The 18,721-nt window shown below is 55.0% G+C and overlaps 2 protein-coding genes across 28 annotated transcripts in view; one reads left to right on the top strand and one right to left on the bottom strand.

Annotated features, from left to right (window-relative positions):
* The window catches only part of PKIG (cAMP-dependent protein kinase inhibitor gamma), a 93,689-nt gene extending 92,609 nt beyond the window's left edge, over positions 1 to 1,080 (top strand). For 17 of the 19 annotated variants that reach the window (XM_072801161.1, XM_072801155.1, XM_072801153.1 and 14 more), the window contains one exon: positions 341 to 1,080. In XM_072801161.1, the coding sequence (XP_072657262.1) occupies positions 341 to 420 (80 nt within the window). In that variant the 3' untranslated portion in view covers positions 421 to 1,080. The remainder of the gene's footprint in view (positions 1 to 340) is intronic. The other 2 variants (XM_072801165.1, XM_072801166.1) reach the window with 1 other exon arrangement.
* A 478-nt stretch (positions 1,081 to 1,558) lies between these two features.
* Positions 1,559 to 18,721, bottom strand: part of ADA (adenosine deaminase) — a 34,971-nt gene continuing 17,808 nt past the window's right edge. For 4 of the 9 annotated variants that reach the window (XM_072801138.1, XM_072801130.1, XM_072801132.1 and 1 more), the window contains exons 2-12: positions 17,926 to 17,987; positions 12,116 to 12,238; positions 7,693 to 7,836; positions 6,873 to 6,988; positions 5,688 to 5,812; positions 4,928 to 4,999; positions 4,746 to 4,847; positions 4,423 to 4,487; positions 3,077 to 3,206; positions 2,332 to 2,434; positions 1,559 to 1,868 (exon numbers count right to left, since the gene is read on the bottom strand). In XM_072801138.1, the coding sequence (XP_072657239.1) occupies positions 1,852 to 1,868; positions 2,332 to 2,434; positions 3,077 to 3,206; positions 4,423 to 4,487; positions 4,746 to 4,847; positions 4,928 to 4,999; positions 5,688 to 5,812; positions 6,873 to 6,988; positions 7,693 to 7,836; positions 12,116 to 12,180 (939 nt within the window). In that variant the 5' untranslated portion in view covers positions 12,181 to 12,238; positions 17,926 to 17,987 and the 3' untranslated portion in view covers positions 1,559 to 1,851. The remainder of the gene's footprint in view (positions 1,869 to 2,331; positions 2,435 to 3,076; positions 3,207 to 4,422; positions 4,488 to 4,745; positions 4,848 to 4,927; positions 5,000 to 5,687; positions 5,813 to 6,872; positions 6,989 to 7,692; positions 7,837 to 12,115; positions 12,239 to 17,925; positions 17,988 to 18,721) is intronic. The other 5 variants (XM_072801131.1, XM_072801134.1, XM_072801139.1 and 2 more) reach the window with 3 other exon arrangements.

The following is an 18,721-nucleotide window of genomic DNA, read 5'->3' on the forward strand; positions in this document are numbered from 1 at the left end:
CCCTGCCTCAGCCACACCTTGGTTCCCCACTGAGCAACCTTCACATTTGCCCTCTCCTTTTGGAGAACCCGCACAAACCTCCTAACGCTCAACAGCCCTTCACCGAGGCTTGTAGCTATCCTCATCCATGATCCTGGCCTTGCATTGACCTTAGTAGCACCACACGCATTTTCTTTGTAAACGGTTAACGTGTTAGAGGCCAGGCTAAAGGCCCCTTTGGCCACGACCACCTGTACTCCAGCTCCTGTTCTGCGCCCCAGGGCTCATCCACTGTTACCACTTTGGCTGGGCCTTCTATTCCTTTACGTTTGTGTATATGCTCCTCTTCTCTCCTCTCCAGAAGGACAGACAGAAGTGGGCACCCCAGACAAGGAAGCTAGCAACCAGCCCGAGAGCAGCGATGGGACCACCTCGTCTTGAGTCGGACTTTGCCCATGGAGGATGGAAAAGAGACCTACTGTCCTCACCGGGACAGGGAGCCCTGGCACTGGCCTGGCAGTCTCTTCTCTGAGCCCCTGTCCCAGGCAGGCCAGGCCAGAGTGAAAAGGCACCCCGAGAGGCCACCGTGGCCCCTGCCCTGGCAAGCCCTCCACCTGCACCCTCAGGCTGCACTGGCCCACCTCCCTCCTCACTGTGCCCAGGTACACTTTCGAGGCCCTGTAGCTGTGGGGTGTTATTTATTCAGCAGGCACCTGAGTGAGCAGCCCCCTCAAGAACGCATCTCCACAGGTGGCCTGGGCAACAGCCACAGCCCAGCTCTGCCCCCCTCTCCAAGCCCAACCTTCTGGGTCAAGATCTTCACATCCCTTTTTTAAAAAACACTTTTAAACTTTTTAAAAACTTTAAACCTTTTTTCAGCAGAGAGGGAGAGAGCTGGCTTTTTTGGGGGGGCGGGGGGCAGGGGAGGCATTATAAGCTAAACTGACCTTCTATGCAGCTCTGCGTCCTCTCATGGAACTCCACAGATCCATTTCTAGGGAAGGGGTTTTGTGCTCAAAACTGTCTGACCAACTCTTTGCCCTTTCTACCAAGATAAGTGACACCTAGGACCCAGGAAATAAATGCTGATGATTTGTGTGACTGGTTTACAATTTCTCCTTTAAACAGCAAAAGTAGGGGTGGGCCTGGTTTTCCCAAGTCTGCAGTTAGCTGGGATCTGTCACTGCCCTGGGCTTCAGTGCAGGAAGTACCTGAGAAGAGGTCAGTCTTCCAGAGCCTGGCACTCTTCTTGGCCTGGTACCTGATGAGTCTTCTTCCAGCTGTCCCTCTCACTCACCCCAGTCCACAACTCAATTTGCCCACATGGACAGGCCCAGCCCTTAAAACCTACAGTGGGAGGGGGCTAAGAGGGAGCATTTAAGCAGATTCACTTTTCAAGAGAAGCTTTGTTTCTTCTGGAGGGAGGGCAGACTATGGTCCCGTCTTTGCCCCCGGCCTTAGAAGCTCTAGCCTCCCCGTCACAGCCCCCACACCAGATCTCAGGACCCGCCACTGAGCAGGCTGCCCAAGTCTGGGAGCCCAGAGACTCCTTCTGTTCTCACTCTGCCCAAAACCACAGTTGCGGCACAATACCAGCCATTGGCTTCTTTATTGAGCACCAGATTTTCAGCATGCGTCACTATAGGAGGGAGGTTTCAGATTCAACCAGACTCTGGCCCGTAGTCAGGAGAGATGTGGTGTGCCGAGGTATTCCTGTGTATAGAAACAGGCACATGGCTTCAAGAGCAGCAGAAGTTGACTATGGGCATCATCGTCTTCCTTGAAAGAGTAAAGGTAAGTGTCGTTCAACCCCAGAGAATTGAGGAGGCTCCATCCACACGGGGAGGGCTTGGAGAGGTGGCCATGATGTCTTCAGGGATGCTGCCCTGCTTGACAGGTCAGAGACACAAAGGTTAGCACCTGCCAATACCCAGGATGTAGAAGATTCCCAGAACATCAGAGCAAGAGAGGAACCCCTTTCTGCAGATGGGAAGACTAAGGGTTAGAGCAAGGGAATGTTTTGCCAGCATCACACAGGAAGGCAGGAGAGGAACTGAGCACCTGGGCCCAGCTCCCCCACCCTTGGCTTTAGACAGACATGGAGATGACCCAGGTTGCCAAGACCTTTGAGACTGAGCTTTGGAAAGTCTCCCCCGAGACCAGCCTAAAGATGGCATTAGAAGGTAAGGGGATCTAGTGAGGCACCATCAGCTAGAGCCACACAGCAAGGGAGGCCTCACACATCCTTAGTGCTGTCTGAGAGAAAGGGAGGGCTTCTTGTAGGAAATTCCACAGAAAGCCAGGCTGCAGCCCAGGCAAATCAACAGCCCAGAAGCTCAGCCAGGAACATACCTGCAGCATCCAAAGATGGCATCCCATAGGCTTTATAGAGCAGATCAAGAAGCTGCTTCTTTTCATCTTCTGGGAGGAAACTAGACTTTGCCGCATTGATGTTCTAGAAGGGCCAGAATGGCAGATAATATGAAACCAGAGAGCATGGAGGAAAGCCCTTGGCAATCGAGTGATGAGCCATCCTCTTCAGTGAGCATGAGCAATTGATTAAGCTTAGTGTGGGGAAGGACGTGTCCGGTGTCACATAGCAGCAAGTGCCAGAGCAGAGACCATGAGGTTCAGTGTTCTTAAAGTGATGACATACTTTAAGACATGACACCGTGATGGGAGAAGAAGTTGGAGAAATTGGGAGACTGGGTGGGATATGTGGGGCCAGAGATTCCTGCAGGGACAGATTTGGGGTATCAAAACTCCTAAAATCAAGGGTTCAGCCTGGCATCTATGAATGGCCTGAGAAGTGTGTGTAGAATTTTATAGCTGAGCACACCTTTCCGGAGAAAGAGTTGCAGCTTTTAAAGGAATCTTTGCGGGCACTCCATGCAAGCAAAGCCAGAAAAACCTGGTCCTAGCTCGGCATGCCAGTCTGAGAGCTTGTCCATAGAAGCCACCTGACTCTAGGTCTGGCTTGGCTTGGCCCAGTGAGGCAAACTCCCCCCTGATCTCCAGAGGTTGCAGGCCCTGGCCAAGGCCTGCAGGCCTTACACACAGGGCCGGGTCAAGGCCCCCAGGACTCACGGCCACTCACCAGTCTCTTAAACTCCTCCTCGGTAAAGTCCATGCCCTGTTTGGTCATCTGGTAATCCGTTTCCAGGGTGGACTTGAAGATGAGTGGGTCATCCGTGTTGAGTGAGTAGTTAGCCTGGTCATTTTTGAGCCTGGATATGTGGGTGAGGGAAGAGCCACCTGTGTTCACTTACTCCAGTGAATAGTCACCGCAGCCTTGAGCCTTGCAGCAGCACCCCCCCCCCCCACCGCTTGCTGTACAGGGGAAGAAAATTCACAGAACTCGGGTGACTTGCACGATGCCATGTAACTAGTATCTTCAGACTCGAACCCATCCGAGTGGGCCAGAGCCAGGCAAAGGCAGAAGAGGAACAGGTGGAATGGGGGCCTGGGGAGGCCAAACAAGCAGCCCCCCTCAGTTACCTCCCTCTCTAGCCTTCACCTTCACAGCCGACATCCTGGGAGAGTCGTCTATTCCCCTTTTACCCTCAATCCCACTGGGATGGACTCTTCAACCACCACCCCATGGAAAGGGCTCCTGGTACAAGCCCAGATCACCACCCTCTGTCGAAGCGCAGTGGCTCTTACTCGACTTGTGTCCCAGGATTTTATACTGTCGGCTATTCTTAAAACCCTTTCTCTGGATTTCTCAGGCTAGTATCTTCTGTCCGTCCCCTTCAGTGTCACTGTTCTGGGTTCTCTCCTAGGCCCTCTCGCTCCATCCACCATCTCCTGAGGCTGTCACTTCTCCAACCACCATATCTGTGTAGCTGATTTGTGAATCTTTCTCCAGCCACAGGCTGTATCCCCACATGCCGGGCTCTGCAGGTACTACACACTCCCCCTCCCGAAGCCGACCTCAGGAACCCCGTAATTACAACATCAGAGCCCTTGTTCCTTATCCTGTGCCAGGGAAGGGTGGCTTTGCCCTCCTGAGGCTGAGGCCACTCCCAGGGCTCAGTCACAAAACAGCTGGAAGGAGGACCAAGGCCTCTAGTTTGATGGTGGATCAGGAGCAGAGTGGAACACCCAGAGGTGCCAGGAGAAGGGACCACATGAACTAGAGAGACTCCTCTTCCAGATGCCCAGGAGACGGAATCTAGAAGCATGGAAGCCCCCCTTCTGACCAAAGAGTGCACGAGAGGGCCCCCAGTCCTGCCATTTAGGAGCTGGGCTACCTCACGTCACAGCATATCAAGCTTTGGCCTCCTTGTTTGTAAGTGGAGGACAGCAGCACCTGCTTCCCAAGGACTTGAAGAGATTTCCTAGCAAGAGGCCCCGCCCAGGCCAGTGCCAGTCCCTGTACTTCCCTCCCGCCCTTGGCTTTGCTGGTACAGAACTGAACAGGCCCCAGGGACCAGGCCTCACCGAACCACCGCGTGCTCCGTGTCCGACTTCCAGGCGCCTGTGAGGTAGCTGGACCAGGGGCAGATCTGGAAGAGCAGGTGGGTGGCTGGCACGGGGACCCCTGCCCCTCTGTGCCCCAGGCCGGAGCCACCTACTCTGACACCGTTCTTGCTGCAGCCACACTGGCCTCCCAGCTGCTGAGTCCTGTGAACCCCCTCCTGGCACCTCCACCACCTGGCTGTTCTAATGCCCCCTGCCCATTCCTACCATGCTGGCCCTGCTTCTTCAGCTCCCGGGGCCCTCTGGGCTCTCCACCCTCTTCCTCCTGCTCCCTGGCCACTCACCTCGAAGTGCATGTTTTCCTGCCGCAGCCTGGCATAAAGGGCCTCGTCCTCCAGCGTGTGGTAGCCATGGCCCAGCCTCTCCGTCTTGAGCGTGTCCACAGCCTGCAGAGAAGTGGAGTAGAGTCCAGTACGAGGTGGGGACGAAGTGGGGAGGGGGCCCCACGCCAGCCCAGCGACCTCACCTCTTTGACCACCTCCGCTGAGCCCACCTCCCCTGCGTGCACAGTGCGGTGGATGCCTCTCCTCACAGCCTCCTGGAAGGGCAAGAGCTGGTCACAGGCGGCCTGGGGGGCCCCCCCAACAGGCCCGGCCTTTACCACACTTTGGGTCTAAACTTTGGCAGGCTTGAACCATGCCCAGTCAGCTGGCCTGCTTCAAGATGGGGAAGTTGAGGTTTTTGTTTGTGTCATCCTAATTCAAGTGGTAGCTACCATTTATTAGTTTTATGGGTCAGTCATCATATGAAAGGGCTTGTATGTGTTACCTAATATCCACAAATATTCTAATACCCATTTCACAAGAGGAGAAACAGGCCCAGGAAAGTAAGAAGACAAACAGCTGGGAAGAGGGGAGTCAAGCTCTGAGACTCCAGAGCCCCATTCTAAAGCCTGTGCTTTGGCCACAGGAAGCACATTGTGAAGCTTTGAGATGTCTTTTCCGATTCCATCATCCCAATAGATGAAAGAGAAGCCCAGAGAAGGGATAGTCTCCCCAAGGTCACACAGCAAGTTACAGGCAGAAACCGGCTCAGAACTCCCAACACCAAGTGGGATCTCCTGTGTATACCAAATCTCCAATTTTCAGCACCGCCAGGACCCAACTAAGGTGCACTTGAAAATGGAGGCGGCTTCCCTCTCCCTGGGGCTCTCCCTCCAGGGTGGAAAGGTGCTCCTGTGGCTCACGCAGGGGCAGCCCCTCCTGCCTCCTCCACACCGGACCTACCTCATAGGCCTTCACGTGTCCCGGGAAGAGACTGCTCCCTTTAATGGTCTCGTCTCCTGCCAGGTCGATGGCCACCACAGTCTGCTGGTACTTCTGACACAGCTCCACCACCTCCAGGGACCAGTCTGTGGGCAAGACATCCACCAGCTTCTGTTGGCAGCTCCAAGGAGAGAAGCCCCCCAACCTCCCCTGCTCACAGTCCCCTGACCCTGAGGCCAGTGCAAGGCCGGATGTCTTCACATCCTAATGGCCATGGCCTAAGCACATGGCCTTCAGCAAACTGTTCCACCAGGGCCTCAGAGTTTCCTCACTTGATCCCACAGCAGCCCTCAAGCGGGGCATAACCCCACTTGGCAGGGAGGAGACAGAGGCCCCCTGCCGTTTCACATTTAAGCCCCCAATAGAACTCACGCTACAGTTACTGAACGTATTGCTAATGTACTCTGTCCTCTTAACCAATCAAGTCATCACGAAGTGTTTAAGAACGGACAGTCATAGGCTTTGGAACCAGAGGCCGCACCTCCCTCAGCCTCAGCTCCCCCACCCAGCAATGGCAGGCCCGCCTCACACAGGCTGCGGCCAGGATCCGAGGAGAGACACCAAGTCACCCAGGTAGGCCCCTAGGTGGCGTGAACCCTGTGGCTCGCACTGCTCCCTAGAGCAGGGAATGAGTACCATCACTGCCTGCGACGTGTATCTGGGGTCTGAAGAGGTGAGGGGCCTTGTCCAGTCACACCTTGGAAGCTGGGGCTCTCGACATCTGATCAGTGTCAGCCACAGGCGAGGCTCCTTAGAAGCCCCGGATATCAGGCTATTTACAGGCCCGTGGCCGAGACAGGAGGAGGCCTGGCCCACAGGGTCTCAAGGGAAGACGGGCTCATCAGAACGTGGCTTAGATGGGGGGTTTTCTACTGTTCAGTTTCCTTTGTTTTTATGCTTCCTGCATGCAGGTCACAGGGCTGCAGGCCTGGTCTCCTCGGGTAGAAGGGTCTCTCTGTCGCCAGGAGTTCTGAGCTTGCCCAGGGGAAGATCCAAAGACTTCCGGAAGCCCCAAGCCTGCTGGTGGGCTCCACAAAGACCATGGGGTTGGGGGCATGGGGAGACCAGATGTGGCTCCGGTGCCAGACCAGGAGGCGGGGGCCAGTGTCAGAGGGCAGCCTGGGGCAGGGCTGAGGGTGTACTCACTGGGCTGGTGGCGCAGGCAGCACAGGATGGACCTCACTTTCACCTTGAAGTCCCGTTCTCCCTCCTGCAGGCTCTGGCTCACCAGGGCCACCACCTCATCCGGGGTGAGGTCCCCTCTGTGTAGGGAGAGGAGTAGGGATGGGCCAGGGATAAAGGAAGGGCTGAAGGACAGCCCTGGGCCTGGGACATGGGCTTTGGGGAGGGGAAGAGAAAGAAGATGCTTCCAGAAGCAGCTCCACCCCCTACCAACCCACTGCCTCTGAGAAAAGACATGGTCCCAGGTCCCAGCACGCCCCCTTCCAGCTGGGGAGTCCAGACACAGCCCTGGCCCTCGGATGGAGGGCACTGCTAAGCCCGCCTGGCCTGCTTCCGGCTCATCCACCGCTATCAGAGTCCTAGCGGCAGGGGGCAGGGGGCAGGGGGCAGGGGCCGAGTGATACCACTGCGAGATCTCTGCGGTCCAGGCAGAGGGCGGGAATGGGCTGCCCTCCCCTCAGCTACAGGGTTAGAACGGGACACATAGAAGTCCCCGGACAAGGGGACCCCTAGACTGTGGGCTCGTGTCCAGGACAAGGAGGGCAGGTAAGACATTGCCACACACGTTTTCCAAAGGTAAAAAAAACTAAAAAAAAAAAAAAAAAAGCCCAGCTGAAGGCTGAGAACCAGGTCTCTTATGACAGAATTAAACCCATCTGTCTGAGGCCACAGTCAGGACCAGGGAGCAAGATTTGGTCAGAGGCTCCCAAAAGTCTGCCCATGGGGTCTCGGGTCAGGCCACCCCACCACAGCCCTGGAACGGCCCCCTCCAGGCAGCACTCACTCAGGCTGGTTCCAGGGGATCGGCTCCACTTTACAGTTGGCCAGCAGGTGCGGGCTGTAGCGCACCTCCACGTACACCACGCCCTCCTTGGCCTTCGTCTCGACGAACTCGTAGGCGATCCTTTTGATGGCCTCCCGGGAGCCCCTGGGAAGGGAAGATGGGTTGGGGACAAGCCTCCCCGAGTCCCTTGGGAGCTCCGGGAGCAACAAGGCTGCCCCAACCCTTGGCAGATCAAACCCACTTCTGGCCCCCCAGCCCCAAGTTCCAGGTATCTGCTGGAGAAGATCCTAGAAACATGGCAGGTCCTGTCAGCTCTACCTCCAAACTACATGCCAATTCTTGCCCCCTCCACTCTAACCGCCGCCTACACGGACCTCCCGGGTGCCATGCTTGCCCCTACAACTCTGTTTTCCACACAGCAGTACAGCAGTCTTTTTAAAATGTGAATCAAACCACAGTGCTCCTGCGCTCTGAACCCTAGTGGCTTCCTACCTCACAGAATGACATCTCAGTTCCGTGGCCCCTGTCACTCTCCCCTAACCTTCCTTCTGACTCATTCCATGAGGCCACCAGAGCCTTCTTTCTGTCCAAGGAACAATCCAAGCTCCTTCCCATGTCAGGGCCTTTGTGTTTGCAGCTCCAGCCTGCATGGCTCTTCCCCTCTGGGTCATCCTAGGCTCCTTCTCTCCATTTAGGTCCAGCTCCACCTGGCCTCCTCAGAGAGCCCTTCGGACCACCTTGCCTTGAAAGGACTCCTCTGCCATGGCCTACCTGTTCCCTGAGGCTTCACTGCCAGGGAGCTTATCCCTACTTGACGTTCTTACCGCATGGCTTGTCAGTTATTTTGTATCCCCCCTACTAGAATGTAGTTTCTGTGAGACAAGGGTCCTGTCATGGTCTGGTCATGGCTAGGGCCCCTCAGCCCAGGACAGAGCCTAGGATGCAGCGGCCACTCAGATGTTTGTTGAGTGATGGGTGTAGGTCAGCAGGGGAGAGAAATCAAAGAACACACACAGGCAACACACACACAAAAAGATAAGTGGGATTGCATCAAACAAAAACATATGACAAGGGGGACCTTCAATAGGGTGAAAAGGCAACCTACTGAGTGGGGAGAAAATATCTGCAAATCCTACCTGATGAGGGGCTAACATCAAAGCTACGAGGAACTTCTCCCGCTCAATAGCAAAAATACCAAATAATCTAATTTTTCAAATGGGCAAAGGACCGGAATCAGCATTTCTCAAAAGGCATGCAAACGGCTAACAGTTTTATGTATAGATGCTCAACATCACTACTCATCAGGGAAATGCAAAATCGGAACCACAGGGACAGATCACCTCACACCTGTCAGGGTAGCTGCTATCAACAAGTGTGGGCGAGGATGCAGAGAAAGGGGGCCCCTCGTGCGCTGTTGGCGGGAATGCAAATGTGTGCAGCCACTCTAGATGACAGTGGTGGTGGCTCAAGAAAACTTTTAAAAAGTTACCTGAGGGTCCAGCCATCCTATTTCCAGACCTTTATCCAAAGGAAACGAAGTCAGCATCTCAAAGAGATACCTGCGCCATGATGTTCAATGAGGCATTATTTACAATTGCCAAGACATGGTTACAACCTAAAGGTCCATCGACAGATGAATGGATAAAGAAAATGTGCTACACACACACACACACACACACACACAGTAAATATCGTTCCACCTAAAGGCAATTCAGGCATGTGCAACATAGATGAACCTGGATGACACTACGCTAAGTGAAATAAGCCAGACACAGAAAAACAAATACATGATCTCACTTGCATGTGGAATCTAAAACAGCCCAACTCATAAAAGCAGAGAGTAGAACAGTAGTTGTCAGGAGCATGTTGAACAGGGAAGGGGGGAATGGGAGATGTTGGTCAAAAGGCACAAAGTGTCAGTTCTCAGTAAGACGAGGTAAGTTCTGGAGATCTAATGTTCAGCACAGTGACCACAGTTAACAATACTGTAACATATACTTGAGATTTGCTAGGAGGGGAGATCTCAAGTGTTCCCACCAATTCTACAATAAAACTAAAAGAGAGAGAGAGAGGAAAGGACACAGATGGACAAATCCAGAGAGTACCGGGTGGTGGAGAAACAGCGACTTGTGAATCCTGATTCCCACACTTACCTGTTGCATGACTCTGGTTAGTCACCCTGACATTTACCGTCATAGGTGACTGTGAGGACAAATATGTTAAACTTCATAAAACTCACCTAGGCCAGGGCTTGGAATAAAACAGAGAGATACTTGGAAGTATTTTAGTTGTCGAGTGCTGGCTCTAGAAGCAAGGCACACATTCACCTGCCAGGGCTGTTCTAAGTGGTGATCAAGTGACAGTGAACTATACCTAGCTGGGAGTTTCCACCATGAAGAGTGAACACAGAATGGTCACCAGAATGCACCAGAAATTGGCCACCCTGGGAAAAGGGTCATTGCAAGTACCATGTTTTTAAAAAGAAAGAAAACAAAAGCTACTAGAGGGGGAGGAGTGGGGAGAAAATACCATGCTTTTGAGGATGAGGATGGGCAGCCACTACCTTTCCCAGTGGGCAGGGGCAGGGCCTGGATCTAGGACCTCGGACCTGCTGCAGGGGAGCTGGCCACCCAGGAGGAGGGTGCCCTATCTCCCCCACGGCTGTTGGAACACATTCATTCCATGCTATGACCAGCACTGGGGATACAGCAAACAAGGCAGACAAAATCCCTGTCCTCACGGAGCCTACAGTTTAGTAGGAGAGCCAGGTAAGTGAGTAAAACATACCATCTATAGTAGGTAGTTGGTGAAATGGTCTAAGGATACACATAAAACGGGAGGGGACTACGATTTTCAGCAGTACAGCCAGGGAGGGCCTCACTGAAAAAACTTGAGCAGCCCTAAGGAGGAGGCGAGGAAGCTAACCACAGGGCATCTATGGGGAACAACATTCCAGGCAGAGGGAACAGCATGCACAGAGGACCTGAGGTTGGGAACGTGCTTGTTGCCCCAGTTGCCACAGGAGGCCCGCGTGCTGGGAGAGAAGTGAGAAGTGTAAGGACAGAAGATGAAGGTTCTCATCTAACACCTGTGGATGGTGACAAGTGGTGGGGACATTAGTTTTGTGGGCCCCATCCCCAAAGGCCAAGCAACTTGGAAGGAGATGATGCCAAACAGCCTGGTCATCTTGGGCCTTCAGGGAGCTAGGCATATTCTGTTTTGTGGCTGAGGACAGGAGCTGCCTTGGGGGTGATGTGGGAGAGGTGCCTGGGCCTGCTCAGGAGCTCCACCCATCCGAATGTTCTGGTGTGGGGGTGCCAGGGGAGATATGACAGGTGCCTCCAGAAGGCACATGCCTCGGTGCATCTGCTGACCAGGACCGGGATGCGGCCAGTCGGTGTTTTCCAGGCTGAGTCCACAAGCTTCCAGCAAGCAGCCTTGGCACACATCTTCCTTCCTCAGAATTCCTCGCACCTGCCCATCTATTTATCTACTCAAGGGCCTCCATCCGCCTCACAGACCTCCTTCACTGGTCTCCCAACAACCCATACTTGGCCCGTGCTCCAAACTTTTCTTAGGTCTAGCCCTCTGGACGACATTATACGTTCTCAATCCCAAAGTCTGGGCCACGCTTCCTCCTCCAGGCAGCTTTCCCTAACTGCCTCCAGCCCATTTGTCTCTTCTCCTCCCAAGCTCTGGCAGCACAGACTGCAGAGGCCTGCCCCACCTGGCCTGGGGAACATTGCCTGGGAGGGACAGCGCCAGGAAGCCCAAGGTGGCCTCAGGGCGGGATGTGGGCTTCACCCCTTGCAACTGTGTGGTCCTGGGCACGCTCCTACAATCCCCTGAGCCTGCATATCCTCTCTGCAAATGGGGAGCATGTCCCATAACAGGACTGTTGACAACTACAAAGTATAGTTGTGTGAGCTGCACACGTATTCTAGATCTAAGATATTCTGTTACAAAAAGAAGAAGGAACAGAAGGTAATATAAAAACACCTGGGCCCGGCTATCAATAAAGAGGGAGCTTGTGGAGGACAGAGCTGTGTCCAGGCCAAGCTCCAGCCCCAGGAGGTAGATAGGATCACAAGCCCCATTGTCTAGATGAGGGAACAGAGGCCCAGAGAAGCTAAGTTTTCCCAACGTGAGTTATTTCCTGAAAGAATTGGGCACTAGGATGTGGGCTCTTGACCTCACACTCTGTCGCTTTCCTGTAGAAGTTGAAGAAATTTCAAGACGTTATACCCACTTTCCAGAAGGAGAAAATGAAGACCTGAAAGGTATGGGCAGAGTCAGCACACGTATACACGAGGATGAGCAGCAGAGCTGGGGTCTCAGAGCACCTTCTCCCACCCCACAGGGGGAGGTGCAGGCACAGGTCGCCGGCACAGGGTCTGGGGCCAGGGGTCGGGGGTCGACTCACGCGATGGCGGGCATGTAGTAGTTAAACTTGGCCAGGAAGCTGGAGAGGCTGAGCGGCTTGTCCATGCAGATGATGTCCTGCAGCTCCTCTACAGTCTCAGCAGGGAGGGCAATCCCCCTCTTCCTGCGAACAAAGCAGTGAGGGCAGCTGAGGACGGGATCCGACTAACTCCTCACCAGGACCAGAGCGGGACACTCGGCATCGCTTCATCCAACTCCTCCCATTGAACAGACAGGAAGACGGAGGCCTGGGGCATAGAGACCCCAGACTGGAAACCTTCCAGCATCTCCTGTTCCCAAGGCCGTGACCAGCCAGGGACTGTTGGGGGGGGCAGTAACTGTGGGTAAAGTCTGCAATGTACGCACGCGTGCACACACGCACACCCCTGCTCCTGGGGACAGGGAAGCTGCCAGGGAAGCCCACAGTTTCCAGCAGCGGGCAGGGCCAGCTGGTCGGCCAGGTCAGGGGTTATCAGGGCAGTTACTGCAGCACCACGATGCCCAGGGCAGGGGCAGGCACCAGACTTCCCTCCTCCGCCCTCCGGCCAGCACATCAGGGAGGGAGAAGGTGGGCGCGGGCTCCTGGGAGGGTGCTCCCCGGCTGTCACCTCGGGCTTCTGCTGCCCCAGCCCCGTACGGTGGCCCCCCCTGGCCCAGAGCCTCCTCGCAGCCGGGGCAGCAGGGGCGACACCCGGCCTGCCTCCTCTGCCACCACTCGCAGGTCACCCAGGGCCTCGGGCTTCCCACTTTGAAGGTAATAGGGGCAGGTGAGGAACACCAGACAGGCAAGAAAGGCTTCTCCCAGAAAGAACTCTGAGGAAACCACGCCGGGAACAGAAGAAAACCCGAAACCCCTACCACAGGGCGCCACACGGACCGGAGAAGAGGTTACGTCCCTGAAATAGAACACCCCTTTCAGAAAGGGGGTCCCCGAGACGAAGAAATCAAAACCTAGAAGAATACGGTGCCTTCATCAGGATGTAATAAAATGAATGGACAATACAGTCCTCCAGCAAGTAGAACAAAAGAAGATTAAAAAAATAGCAAATGATTAAGGAAATCGGGTGATTAAATCAGGTTCCAACATCTGGTTTTGTACAAAGCAAGAACAGAAGATGGAAGGGAGGGGTCGCCAGGGAGATGGAAGTTTGACTAGTGTGTTTAAGTCTTTAATGACTTCAGTGGCCCAAATACTAAAATGTTTCCCTCCATAAATGCCTGTCCCCTACGCCCCCCACACAGGCCCTCCCCCCCTTCTGGTGGCCCAAGTCCCTAGGAGGGCCCCCAGCCTGCAGGACTCCCCAGGGCGGTCCTCGCGCTCCGTGCCCCCTGAGCGTCCCGTTGCTGGGCAGCCCGCCCCACGGCCCTCAGGAGCCCCCCCCCCCCCCCAGAGAGCCTCTCCGGCAAGGGCTGTGCTCTGGTGAGCTTTTGGGGAGCCAGCGGTAGAAGCAGACGAAGGCTCTGGTGCCCGCGTCGTCCCCACAGGGGCCACAGGGGGTGGGCCTGCTGCACCTGCTGCGTGCCATCCTCCTGGTGGTCCCCCGCCAGCGACCTCCACCACCGCTGCCTGGCAGGGCTCTTCCTCCTGGCCATTCTTTCAGACTCTCCCTTTTACACCCCTGCCCAAGGAACTCCTCCCTTTTCGTGGCTTTCAGCCCAAGATCCAGAGGCCTCTACCACTACACACCATCGCGTGAGGACCCACGATGTGCTGGCCACCGGACAGAGCAGTGACCAAGACAGACCCTGACCCCCCCACCTCCTGCCACTTCTCCCCTCTGCCCCCATGTTTCCAAATCTAGCCCCACCATCCCCCCCAGCTCCCCAACCCATGGAAGGGCCTCCCCGCCACACACACACTGAAACCCCCAGCTCCAACGGCCTCACCCACCACCAGCCAGTCCCCAAGTCCCACTTATTCTACTTCCCAAATGTCTGTCCCACTGGTCCCACCTTCTCCAGCCTCTCTCCTCGACAGCCGCCCAGAGATCTTTCGCCACCCAGAGCGGTCTGGGTAGGCTGGGCCGAGGAGCGGATATTTAGAGCAGAAATAAGAGAGAGGAGGGAACAGAGGAGGCTCCAGGCAGAAGCCAGGAGAGGAGGAGAGAGCAGGGCAGCCGGAGTTCCCGGGGGGTCAGTGGTAGGCGATGAGCCAGAGGACAGGCGGGGATTTATCCCCCAAAGCACCAGGAAGCCACTGAAGGATTTCAAGCAGGGGAGCGGGTGAAGAGATTTACTTCAAGAGCTTCTGGCTGAGCGTGGGTAACAGATCCAAGAGCTGCTGCAGGGGTCCCGGCCCGAAACAAGCAGATGCTCTTCTGGATCTCACGCAGGCCTGGGCCTCCGGAAGCCGCTCAGACGGAGCTGTAAAGCTCTTGTCTGGGACCCACAGTTGAGGCAAGGAGTTTTCCCTCGGGCCCCCTGCCACCCCAGCACGAGGCAGCAGAGCTGGGACAGCGCTTGCTTCTTGGATGCTCCCTACGCCCCCGGTCAGCCAGGCCCTGGCCAGTCCTCCTCTTGCCGTGGTGGGCGATGTGCCTACGGGGAGCCCGCCGCAGAGAGCCCGGGCTCAGGAGCTCGAGGTCCATCTCCCTGCTGCGTGTATGGACGCCCAGGAGCCGTCCCACCTGAGGACCTCCACGTCCTCGTCAGTAGCACAGATAGTGCTTTCTTTGGAGCATTCAGAGAAGAAGAAATGAGGTGGTTTACGTGCCCAGGGTAAGGCCGCCAACTCCAAAGCCTGACGGACTGGTTTTGAAAAGGTGCAAGATGTGTATGATCTAAAAAGAAACCAGAGTATTGGACTAGTTTCGAATCCCAGCTGCATTTCTTTCTTTCTTTTTTTTTTTTTTTAAAGATTTATTTATTTATTTATTTATTCATGATAGACAGAGAGAGAGAGAGAGGCAGAGACACAGGCAGAGAGAGAAGCAGGCTCCATGCAGGGAGCCTGATGTGGGACTCGATCCCAGGTCTCCAGGATCACGCCCTGGGCTGAAGGCAGGTGCTAAATCACTGAGCCACCCAGCGATCCCGCCCCCCACCCCCCCAGCTGCATTTGTTAAAGGCTGTCTGACCTTGAGAGACTGACTCACCTTCTCTGTTTACTAGGTCTGGCAGGATTGAGAAACCTCCAGTGCAGACTAAGGAGAAGGGGGCAGAGAGGCAACACAGCCTTTGCATGTCTTTAAGGGGCATGGATGGACTTTGGCTTTGGCACGGAGCAAGCTGGGAGCGTGGGGAGAGTTTGAGCAGGGGAGGGACCAGTCAGACTAGGTTTTGACTACAGTACTGTGGGGACAGGAGATGGGGGGAGGCCAATCAGGAAGCCACTGCCATAGTCCAGGTGAAGGTTGATGGTGATTCAGGCCAGAGTGGTGAAGGGAATGAGCACCAAATCTAGAATGTTCTGTGGCCAAAGAGTTGACAGGCTCCTGAAGGAGACTGAGAGAGGTGCAGAAGCCCCGGAGAGGACTGAATCCTAGGAGCAGACAGAAGAAGTGAGTAGGTAAGAACACAGGCAACAGAGGCCCAAAATCACAGAGGCAGAAGAGGGGCCACTGGATCTGGCCGACAGGGAGAGGGTCTTCCTTCCTTCTCTCAGCCCATCTCCACCAGGAAGTCCTCCAGTATGGTTAGGGCATCCATAGCTGAGTCTGACCAACTCCCTGGTCCTCTGCCCACTGACCTTGAGCTCAAACTCCACCTGGCATTCATAATACCCCTGCCCTGAGGCCCATCCAGAGCTCTGGAGGTGCCAAGGTCATGTGGGAAACAGAAAATGGACCAGCCTCCCCACAGGGGTGATTCCCCTCCCTCCTCTCTCCACCCTCTCCCGGACTCCAGCCTTCTTCCTCCACTAATAAATGCTCTCTGACCCCTTAATGAGTACCCAAGATGAGATGCCATCATGGTGCTGGATAACCCGCCCCAACAGCCTCATTTGGGACTCTGAGACCGCGGCTGGCACTCAGCACAGGCAAAGGACAGGCAGAGATAAGCCAAGCAGCTTTACCTCACTTTGCCAGAGCCATAGTTTATAATTAATAGCATTATTAAGTGCCCTTATGGACAGTGCCTAGCCCTGAGCTAAGTGTTCTTCAAACTGCTTCAGCTAAGCCTCTCGCTGGCAGTAGTAATGGGCAGGGGTGTGGACTCGGGCTCACAACCATGCTTAGGAGATAAGTCCCTTCCTGGCGCCTGGGTGGCTAAGCAGCTAACCATCTGTTTTTGGCTCAGGTCCTGATCTCAGGGTCCTGGGATGGAGTCCCGCATTGGGCTCCCGGCTCTGCAGGAAGCCTGCTTCTCCCTCTGCCTCTCTGTCTCTCTGCCTCTAACGAATAAATAAAATCTTAAAAAAAAAAAAAAAAAGCAAGAGTTAAGTCCCCTCCTCTATAATACAGAGGCGACAATAGTACCCCTTGCAAGTTGTCTTGAGGGGTCAGTACAGCAGCCCCAGTGCAGCGCCTCGTGGCACGAGGCACACAGTAAATGCTAACAGATGACTTAGGAGAGATTCGAGAATTAAATCAGTAGCAACCTCCCAGGGAGAGTGAGGTCTGCGGAAGCAGGACAAAGTGGAGGACAGTGTTCTTGTCAGAACTCAGACTCGGGGTTGGGAGAGATGCTCCTGAGGACTAAGGACAGACTGCCCAGCCTCACCAGTTCTGCAGAGTCGCGGTGTTTGGAGAACCCAGGGGACTCTGGCTTAGGGAGCAGGGTGCTCACATTCGGGTCTGGAGCTCAACTGCTCCAGGTGATGTGAGAGGTGGAGTCCTTCCAGCTCCAAGTGAGTGTCCAGCAAACACGTGAGGAGCATAGTCTGTGGGGGCAGAAGGGGCCCCGTCTCCTAGGTCAGCTCTGGAGGGAGGCCCTGTTTTTGCCCTCAAGCTACAGCCAAGGTGGCAGCCAGGAGACAGTGGGCCGTATTTGAATATCTAGACCCTCTGACCTCTTAAGCCACCTGAGCAAGGGGCCGCCATGAGCTCTGGGGTGGGGAGGGAGGGGCCGGTGTCCCTCACTGGGGGGGCACCGGGGGGCCCTACAACCCCCTCGCATGCATGCAAGCCAAGCAGAAGGCACACTGTCCTGTGGAAGATGAAGACCGGCCCCCAGAGGAGGCGCTGCCTGTCTACCTCCCCCAGTGGGCTATTGGCATGCAACACAGGGAAGGCCTTGGAGATCCCAATGGCCCTGGGTCAGCTCTAGACTCTGCTATTTATGGTCATGTGGCCTCAAGCAACTGCCTTCACTTTTTTTGAGCCCCCAGCTGTCCTCAGCGGGATGGGCATCGCAATGCTCTTCTCTGGGGAGGTATTAAATTTGCTGAGTCAAGGAGAGGGCTCAGCCCAGCAGCCCAGCACCAGGAGATGCGCAGCAAATAGTCCTGGTATCCCATGTAGGGGCATCGCCTCTGCCTAGGCTCTCTGCGGAGTCAAAACATAGCGATGGGTGCAGCCCTGATGACTGCCTCCTCTTGTGTGTGCGTGTGCATGTGTGTGCTGTGAGCATGTATGCATGCAGACACCTGCATATAAGGGGCGTAAGCTCCTCCTGGCTCACTCAGCAGCAGGAGGACACGAGTCGGAAGCATAGAAAGCAGAGGACGTGGGCTGTGGGTCTCCAGCTCAGAGCTGAGGGGCCACTATTTCCCCACAGACCACCTTCTTCTGGCCAGGGGGCTGGCTTCATTCCATGAGGATACTGGAAGGAACAAACACCCTGGAATTCTCTGGAGACCTCTGGGTTGAACTGTGGACCCCCAAATGTCCCCAAACCGGAGGATAAGAGGTCTCTTATCTGTGGACTTACCGGCTGAAGTATAAGATGGTTTCAGGCTTGATGGCCCCATCGAGGTGGACATGCAGCTCCACCTGCAAGAGGGCAGGGAGAGGAAATGGGGGGTTGGGTAGAGAACAAACAGCCATCAATGTCTGCAGGACCTTCCAGAGGGTTCGTGTTCACAATGACCATGATAACCATTAGCCCCACTGACTGGACACTTAACCACATCCGCTCCCCAAACACACATCATCTTATTCCATCCTCATCTGTGGGGTGGGTTTAATGGCCCTCTCCCGCTCTCTCGTGGTTAAGACCACAGAGGTTCAACCATAGTCGAGTTTCAGGGAGGTTAAGTAACTCGCCCCAGTTCACACACAAGCCACAGAGGCAGGAACCCAGCCCAATACCTCGGTTCTTAACCACAGCTGGTAAACAGCAGAACCAGAACTCGAGCCTGAGGCTGGGGTTCTAACACACAAGGCCAGCCTGGGTGCCGTAGGAGCCCCGGCCACCACCCGAGCAGTCTGCTCTCTGCCAAATCACTGAACAAAATCCAACCTTCACAAAAAAGTATCGATCGCAGACTTCCCAGACCCGTGAATATCCACAGTGGCTTTCAAAAACCCAGGCTTCATTTTCAAAAGCAGGTGTTACTTAAACACAGTTACCAAGAATCACTAGGAGACAAAGCAAGACCTTTCCAGTACTCCAGAAGGGTCCAAGTTACTTGGCCATCTGTGTGATCATCTCACATACACACACACACACACACACACACAGCCCCACAAACAAAGCCAGGAGATTAAGGACATGGGCTTTGGAG

This window comes from Canis lupus, chromosome 26 (assembly GCF_048164855.1).
Source record: "Canis lupus baileyi chromosome 26, mCanLup2.hap1, whole genome shotgun sequence".
Classification (NCBI taxonomy): domain Eukaryota; kingdom Metazoa; phylum Chordata; class Mammalia; order Carnivora; family Canidae; genus Canis; species Canis lupus.